We start from the raw sequence: 9331 nt of genomic DNA on the forward strand, positions 1-9331 counted from the left end.
GTAACTTGTTGCACAAAGGACAATGCTGTTTAGCTTTGTGAACTAGATGGTAGGGCTGTGCAAAAAAATCGAATGCAATTTTCATGCGCATCTCTTCAGTAAAGGCGTTCTGTGATTAGAAGTACATCTCCACCAGCACGTGCGTTCAGATCAGGATTGCCAGGTTTTCAAAACAAATCCTGCCCACTTGCTTCTCAAAACTAGTCCAAAACTAGCCCAATCACATTTCCAGGAGGGCAGCGTGCGCTAAGCTGGTGTCGAACCACAACCCAGGAATCACTGGCACAATCAGAACTTGTTACGTATTTCTGAAGGAGGGACTTCATAGAACAGGGAAGTCATCAGCCCGTTTTTATGACAGTGAAAACAGATAATACAGATAAGTGAATTGTGTGAAAAAAAACTGTGTTTTGCACAATCAAAGCTTAAAAAAAACACGAAAAACTTAACCTTTAAGGATATAATAAAAAATTTTGAGTTTGGATAACCTTCAAACCAAAGCTGATACCTTTTTAGAAGCTCATTATCAAATCATTGTCAAATGTATCTTAAATGTTTATATTCCAAGGTAGATTGCTGGCAACAGCCATTTTAGGATATTTTAGATTTGATCTTAGTGAAAAGAGTCCTCTTCACTACTAACATTCCACAGATTTAGGAGCTAATTTTAGCACATAAAGGCTTTGTGAAATCGGCAGTTGAAGACCTTAACTTGTAAGCAGAAAACACAAGATACTTCTCTTTTCAATATGAATAAGGCTTAATTAGATAAATCTAAGACATATAAACTAATCTAACACAAGCACACGCACTCCCACATTCACACAAGTTGCAGGAAGATAGAAAGTTAGGAAAGAATGAGTTTAAGAGAATGAAAATGTGAAATCCCAAGTTAAAGCAATACGTGAAACTGCATAGACATGAACAACCATCAATCACTTTATTAACCCTCGCATTTAGTTCCTCAATGAGGTTAAAATCATATTAGATACACAAGTACAGATCAGAGTCTGGAGGTAAGTTATTTGCGTTGCCTGTGTAAAGGGGTTCCCTTTGTTGTCATTGAAAAGGGGGTTTCCAGAGGTTGCTGATTGGCTGGATGTTCAGTAGTCGTTGAAGTAACGTCTTGGGAAGCCCGTGGTTGGGCGTCATCTGACAATGAACGGGCACTCGAGGTCAGACTCGGAGACATGACATTACAAAACTTAACTCAGGACATGAAACTCTCAAACGGAAAAGAAAAGAAACTAAAGTAAAAGAACAGAAGTAAAGTTTGACAAGACTAGGTGGTGTTGTTTCTCATCGTGGCTAAGTAGCAGCAGGCGTGCAGGTTGAAGCATGCTGGAACAGCGCTCAAAGAATGCTAAAATTGATGACTAAAGGCATGGCTAGGAGCAAAAGCTAAAAGCAAAAACTACAAGCAAGCTAACAGCCGTCATGACTGGTAGCAAAAGCTGAGAAGCAAACGCTAAAAAGCCAAATTTGATGGTGTCCTGAGTATTTAAACTGGCCATTTGGCCACACCTCAAATGTTGTCTTGACCAATAAGATATTGTCTTTGCTCGGGGTATCATAAATCATATGTTATCTTATCAAGCACGTGGTCCGAATTTTCCCACTCTTCCCACTTTTGGACATGATTTTTATAACAAGAATATGATACATTTGACAAATAACTGATGGTCAAAAACATTTCAAGCAAGCAGATTGAAACACATACATACTAAGCATTAATATAAATCCTTAAACTATTCAATAGTTATTAAGAAGGCATACTCAATAATTGATTAGAAACATGATAGTCAAATGTGTGGGTTTCATAAATGATATGGAGGTATGCAATGGACTATTATTACTTTAGAAGTCCTTTTGAGTTAATTTTGGTGCATCTACATTTGTAAAATACTATCTGCCATGCCTTGACAAGGATGTTCTGTGGAGACTAGAGGTTAAAATGTCCCTTAGGAATTTCAGTCTGGTTCTGCTAGGTGGTGGGAAGTCAATCCAATGATCTTGTTTACTCTCATGTGTTTACATTTGATGGTCAGGCTGGTCTCTTTGACCATCAATCTTGATTACTTGCCCTAAATTTTACAATCTCTTTTCCGAATTTAAATTGTCAATAATTGTTCTAATGGTGTTAATGTTGAAAGCTGTTCTGTGAAAGAGTTGGTTGGTAAGTGGACTTGCTTCTAACTTGTTGCACAAGGAATTGATTTACAACATGCTGTTGCCTTTCAGAGGAATTCGGCTCCTCATGTTTCAACCATGGTCCTGATCGAATCTTTAATTTGACTGGTTCGGGTCTGATACACTACAGCAAGGTATGTATTTTAAGTTGGAAACCAAGGTCCTAGAGTCTGGAGGAAGGCTGAAGAAGCTCATAGACCAAGTTGCTTGAAGTCCAGTGTTAAGTTTCCACAGCCTGTGATGATTTGGGGTGCAATGTCATTTTCTGGTGTTGGTCCATGTGTTTTTTGAAACCAAAGTCACTGCACCCGTTTTCCAAGAAGTCTTCGATCACTTTATGCTTCCTTCTGCTGACCAGGCTTTTGAAAATGCTTTTACAACAGGATTTGGCACCTGCCCACACTGCAAAAAGCACCAAAAATGAGTAAAAGGACCATGGTGCTGGTGTGCTTGACTGGCCAACAAACTCACCACACCAGAATCTAATGTGTAATGTTAAAAGAAAAATGAGAAAAAAGAGACCAAACAATGCAGATGAGCTGAATGCCACTGTCAAAGAAATCTGGGCTTCCATACCGCCTCAGCAGTGCCACACACTGATCACCTCCATGCCACGCTGAATTGAGGCAGTAATTAAAGCAAAAGGAGCCCCTACCAAGCAGTAAATTAACATACTTTCCAGAAGGCCAACAATTCACTAAAAATATATATTTTTATTGGTCTAATGAAGTATTCTAATTTATAGTGAATTGGTGGGTTTTTGTTAAATGTGAGCCAAAATCATCACAATTAAAAGAACCAAAGACTAGTTCAGTCTGTGTGCATAATTTATTTAATGCAAGAGTTTCACAATTTGAGTTGAATTACTGAAATAAATGAACTTTTGATCTTTTGACATTCAAATTTACTGAGATGCACCTGTAATCTTAAAGATTTCTAAATGCATCTACTTTCGGAAGGCCAAATAAAGTGCTTTTGCTTTCACCTAGATACACACAGCATCTCCCTGACATGGCTGCTTCAACACTAACTGCGGTTCCTGAAACCACACCTTCTTATGCAAATATGCAAATGTTTCCACATAGTGACATAGTCATGTGTGGGCCTGTTTGAATGAACCATTTTAGGGGGGCATGGCAGAGTCTTAACTTTGATAAAGAATAGTCTTTGCAACTTTATAGATCTTCTTCATGCACCAAGAGCTTGTAATACTCCAAAGAGAAAGGAAAATCTGAAATCGCATCATATGACCCCTTTAATTAGAAGAACCACAAATAAAAATAAAGAAAATACATTTAGAAGTTGATTTTAAAATGCAAAGTATTTAAAAAGTAAACTTAAAATAAAGCTATGTAAACACTTGCACAAGTGTGTCCCATTAGGTAATGAAAAGTTGTACACTTATGCCTTGTCCACTTGAGAGCATGTGCATGCGACAGGAAGTAAGTGCACAAGACTGTCCAGATCTTAAAAAGTGCATGGCCTTTAACACACACTAAATCCACACAATCTCGAATACCGCTCCGGCATGGTATTTAGGGCTTAGTGTATCCCATCATGCATCATGTTGTTTTAATAAATTGCAAGACTTTTTGCCAAGAGTCTGTTATAGGGACTACTGAACAGACATTTAACTGTTTATTTTAAAATGTAAAGTATTGAAAATAAAAATGAAAACCCTGTAAGCAATTGCGTTTTTAAACACTTCAAGTGTGTTCCATCAGGGGGCCGTACCATGATGGTAGCTGAACAAATTCAAAGTTACAGGATTAGTTTTGAGTTGACAAAACAAAACCTCTCCAATCCGGCTTTGTTGGTACCATGATGCTGATCATCAACTATCTTTGTCAACTCAGGCTTTGATCCTTTGTGGAGCGCGTGCACATGAATGTGTGACATCACTGGCAAACAGCCATTCACAAGCCTTGCTCTATCAGCGCAGTGCAGTGACAAGTAAAACTTGTTAAGTTAGTTCATTCATTTGAAAATATATAGAGATAGAGACTCGAACATGTAAGGTCAGATTTTTTATTTTTTAAATAGTGCGATCTATTGCTACCACAGCTTATTTATATTACATGATCTGTATACATTAATATTTATTTAAAATAAACAATTTATAATAACTGTTAAACTAAAATTGCTGGTGTGTAATAGCTAAATAATAATAATAATAATATGAATCATAATAATAATATAAATCATAAAAATACTTTTTCCTTTTTAGCATTAGTGACCTTTACTTTTGAGCAAGATAAACTGGGGGAGTGACTTTGTGTCAGACATGTGTCATTTTTCTCGCAACTGATTGGTCCAAGTTCAGTTTGAGCTCTCTAACCCAGAACATAGGCTAGCCAGCTAATCCAGCTTCATGGTAAAGGGGTCAGGTAATGAAAAGTTGTACACGCACTTGTGGTCTTAATGCTTACTTGAACACTTGGGCCAAATGCAGGAAATGCATAATTTAAGTAGTCAAGGGGTCAAGTGCAAAGACCACAAGTGTAGGCATTTGGACAAGGCATTCATAAGTGGAAAATAGGATATTTCCGATAGCACACGAAGGCAGCGTAACTCTCAGCATAATGAGGCACAGGTGAAAACAACAAGCTGATTGATGAACAGATTTGATTGGTCATCCAATATCACTGAGTAATTGAAATGTGAGTACAAAAAGCACAGTATGGCCAAGTGAGCTTGTCAAGCTGTAGGATTATTTTATTTAGTTTTTGATAACTCTGAAGTTTCTAGCTCTTGCTTGAGAAATTATCATGTCTTGGGCAAAGGGTGTCTTATTTTTCACAATGGCTGTGGTGTCACTGAGTTCTTCTTTAAGGACAGATCCTGAGGTCCTTTCTGAAGTAGGTGTTGCTTATAGTGCAAACTCTAAAAACACCGTCAATTTTGGTAGACTTCTAATTGGTGGCCAAGGTACAGTACCTTATAATAATTTGAAGACCTCTGCGTTGAGGTCTCCGATACCTGATGGGCACCAGTCAAATGAGGAAGGTAATCTGACATTCTAAGGGTTTTTTTTTTTTGAGTGGCATCTCAAACTTAACTTTTTTTTTTTTTTTTTTTTTTTTAAAGTGTGGCTTCCTTCTGTCAGCACTAAACTGCGCCATCTGGGTTCTTCTGTGCAATGTAGCAATGATTCCATGATTTTGCACATTCGAGGACAGAGAATGCCACACTTCCTGATTGACCGAGGTGGGTTTCTCTTTTTGGTTGTGGGTTTTTTTTTTTTTCTTCTCACAAGTTTCACCTCATCCATCAGGAGAGGAGTCACCAGTGCCTCTGTCTGAGATGCCAGCTAGCTGTGGCTTCTCACTGAAGCGTGCACGCAGGGATGTCTCTCTTGTTGCTCCATACCGGGGCTGTCATGTCAGACAACAGGTTGGTGTGCATGATAAAGGTAGCAAGTGCTGTCTTCGTTCTGGCTGTATGATGCCTCATGAGTTTTTGAAGGCTTTAACTTAACTTCTCAATCTAACAGGGAGGAAGTTATGTTCTGCCGCTCATTATAATGGGCGCTCCAGTGCAAATGTCTTGCCCTGTGGGTCCTCTTCTCCCTACCGTGTCCTGCTTCTCCTTCGGCATGATTGTGACACTTGGCATCAGAGCAGATTATATTAAAATTAAAGGCAAGTTTCTTAATGCCTCACTCTTTTCAATAAGTTGAAAACCATGAGCTTGACCCTTTGTTTTTTAGTTGATGGATCATGGCAGCCTCTGCTCCTAACATGCTCCCAATGCTCGTTCGCATTTGAGACTACTGCTGCTGGTTCACTGGTTGTCACAGCCCCATTCACCGGGAGCTGTTGGGAAACCACTGTAAGCATAACTGGATGCACTTGACTTGTCTACCGGATGTTTGAAGTTCCTTATTCATGGGTTTTTTTTGTTGTTGTCTTCCTCAGGATACAGCAAAACAACTCCCTCTGTTGTACGGTGGCCGGGAAGTGACTCTTTCCTGTCCTCTGACACAGCCAACTGTAGCCCCAACCATGGACCCAACCACACCTGCCCGTGACCCAACTGACATGCAACAGATGTTTGACCGTTTTGGAAAGCCATGGTGGTATCCTGTGGCACCTGCTACCCTGCCTCCCACTGTGCCACCTACGACTGCCACTATGCCACATTTTCAATATCCTTTCCAGCCACCCATGTACCCTCCCAAGTATCCCATGCCAATATTTGATCCCTTTTACTCTAAAGGTGACCCAGTTGCTCCCCCAGCACTGCAACCACCATATCCCTGGTACCCGAAGTTCCCTCCTTATAAAAATGGCTTCCACAGCCCAGTTGAAGTGACCACTCCTGCAACGACTGTACCCACCCCTGCCCCATACCAGCCTGAGCACCAGTATCCAGGTTATCCAATGTACCCACCGTACTATGGTCAACCTGTTAAGCCTTTTGTGGCTCCAACTGTAAAATACCCTTACATGCTCCAGTATCCTAAGGGTCCAATCTCTGGTCCCCGCAGCCCTAGAGCACTGTCTTCCCCTGCACTGTTATCCTCCGTATACAGGTCTCGTAGATGACCACTTGACTGAGCAGATGAGTGGACTTGAGGCTGTATTGCTTTTGACACCAGAACAAATGGTGTCAGTTTGGTAGATGGCTAATAAAGCTGTGACTTCTTTAATGTTTCTGTGTGGACTTTTTGCTGTTTGTGCAACTGGAAAGCAAAAATACTTTCCCTAATTGCTGCTGAAGTAGTTTACTCAACATTGAGTTCTGCTTAAACCTGCAACTGTGGAAAGGTCTAATTCACCACTAAATATACTTCCAAACAAAGCCATGAAATGATGTGAGCCCCTGAGCAATTTTCTGTGGTGTTTTGTAGCAGTAGTGTGCTTCATTATACTCAATGCATTCTCTCTTCTGTGTCTTGGCTCTACTGATGATGCTGGGAAGGACTATAGAGGAATTGAAGGAGAACGGTATATTGGAATATTACTAAAAAGCGCTGCCCTCATTTTGTGGCAGTGTTTAAGAAACCCTCAATGTCTGGTGTAGTGACTTCAAGATTAGATGTGTAACTTGGCATTCAAAGCAACAATTGCTTAGCACAGTCTTAAAGGGAACCGTCATCTTTCCTGAGAAAGATAGATTTGTGAGTTGACCTCTTTCAGAGCCAGTGTTTTAATTTGCCATTGTATGGCCCCTTCAGTATGAGGTCAATTTGCTTAGCTTAAAAAGGATTCTCCTATAACTTAATTTCCCAAGTAATTTCAGATTAACCTATACATTAGCCAGGTTTCCATCCAAAGTTGATAATTTAACTTGTGTGCAAATTTGAAGTCACAAACATTTGCAAAAGAGCACAGTTTCCATCCAATGAGTCAAAGAACAAAATGGTCACTTCCTGCCAGAACTGGTGCTAGGCTATACAGGTGCATCTCAAATTAGAATGACGTGGAAAAATTTCAGTAAATCGACTCAAATTGTGAAACTCTGTATTCAATTATGTGCACAAAGACTGAAATAGGTTAAGTCTTTGGTTCTTTTAATTGTGATAATTTTGGCTCACATTTAACACCTTAACAATCTAGAATGGTGCACATGATCTGCTGTACAGTTGGACTTTTCCCCAATATTCTAATTTATTGAGATGCACCAGTATATCAATATGACATGCACATGAACCTGAATGACTTCACTGCATCCACAGGGCTTTCCATGGTCGGTCGGGGGGGGGGGGTTCTCCTGAAGTCTACTATCATCTCCACAGATTGGATCAGATGTAGTGAAGACCCATGTTGATGCTATCATCCACAGAACTGTTTGCCATGTCCTTCAAGTAGGCCAACACCAGTCGCTCAAATGATTTCATGACCACATATGTTTAAGCAAAACGTCTTTACTAATTTATCCTTGTTATTTTTGGTTTCTTGTTTACAGGAATGAATGTGGAGCATTTGAGGAACTTCACACAGCTCCAGTGATCTGTTTAAAATCAATGTGAAGATGGATGACAGCTGGACAGCACAGGTTTTGAGGCAGGCTGGAAAGACACCATCTGGGACCTTGACTTTCCTTATCTTCTGTTTCCTGAAGACTTTGCGTACATCACCTTCAAAGATCTTAAAGGGATAGTTCACCCAAAAATATAAATTATGTCATTAATAACTCACCCTCATGTCGTTCCAAACCCGTGAGACCTCCGTTTATCTTCGGAACACAGTTTAAGATATTTTAGATTTAGTCCGAGAGCTCTCAGTCCCTCCATTGAAATAATCATAATCAAAGTAGTCCATGTGACATCAGAGGGTCTGTTCGAATTCTTTGAAGCATCGAAAATACATTTTGGTCCAAAAATAGCAAAAACTAAAACTTTATTCAGCATTGTCTTCTCTTCCGTGTCTGTTGTGAGAGAATTCAAAACAAAGCAGTTTGTGATATCCGGTTCGCAAATGAATCATTCGATGTAACCAGATTTTTTTGAACCAGTTCACCAAATCAAACTGAATTGTTTTAAATGGTTTGCGTCTCCAATACGCATTAATCCAAAAATGACTTAAGCTGTTAACTTTTTAAATTTGGCTGATACTTCCTCTGAGTTCAAACAAACCAATATCCAGAGAATATATCCCACCGCCATTAAGATGTTTTAATTGTCAACGGTATGGTCACGCTGCTAGCCAATGTCGAGGAAAAACTAGATGTGCAAAATGTGGAGGAGAACATTTATATGGTAAATGTGAACAAGATGCTGTATTCAAATGTTGTAATTGTGGTGGCAATCATAGTGCAGCTTATGGAGGTTGTGAGAAGCACAAAGAGGCAAAAGATGTCCAGAAATGAAATTGAAATGGAAAAGAAAGGTAGTAGCCTAATTGCCCCCCCCCCCCCCCCCCCCATACACTAGAGCAGTAGTTCCCAAAGTGGGGGGAGTGGGGAGCGGGGGGTCGCGAGATGATTTACAGAAACTTTTTTTTTTTTTTTTTTTTTTTATGTTAATGCGAGATGGTGAAAAAAAAGTCCGAAATACACATTTAGGTCTTTATTCTATTACACTTTGTCTGTTTGCGTCTATAGATTTCGCATAAATTCAACAAAAGTTAGCGTTGTAAATCATCCTGCCGATCAGCGATCTCTGTCTGCTCTCTTTCATCACAGGCACGGCTGGAAA

The 9331-nt window shown here is 39.7% G+C and overlaps 1 protein-coding gene across 1 annotated transcript; it reads left to right on the forward strand.

Moving 5' to 3' along the window:
• Positions 1-4878: 4878 nt before the first annotated feature.
• Positions 4879-6836, forward strand: LOC113055004 (mucin-2-like). The gene is made up of 6 exons (XM_026220914.1): positions 4879-5196; positions 5278-5397; positions 5465-5583; positions 5684-5831; positions 5900-6021; positions 6108-6836. The coding sequence occupies exons 1-6, from the start codon at positions 4959-4961 to the stop codon at positions 6735-6737; spliced, it is 1377 nt and encodes a 458-aa protein (XP_026076699.1). The 5' UTR covers positions 4879-4958; the 3' UTR covers positions 6738-6836.
• Positions 6837-9331: the final 2495 nt, after the last annotated feature.

Source organism: Carassius auratus, chromosome 36 (assembly GCF_003368295.1).
Source record: "Carassius auratus strain Wakin chromosome 36, ASM336829v1, whole genome shotgun sequence".
Classification (NCBI taxonomy): Eukaryota; Metazoa; Chordata; class Actinopteri; order Cypriniformes; family Cyprinidae; genus Carassius; species Carassius auratus.

Bases quoted from the DNA above. Each gene is read 5' to 3' on its own strand.
- LOC113055004 (XM_026220914.1), top strand. From the start codon at position 4,959: ATGTCTTGGGCAAAGGGTGTCTTATTTTTCACAATGGCTGTGGTGTCA. The intron at 5,398-5,464 runs GTGGGTTTCTCT...CTCATCCATCAG, and splicing joins ACACTTCCTGATTGACCGAG to GAGAGGAGTCACCAGTGCCT. The intron at 6,022-6,107 runs GTAAGCATAACT...TGTCTTCCTCAG, and splicing joins GGAGCTGTTGGGAAACCACT to GATACAGCAAAACAACTCCC.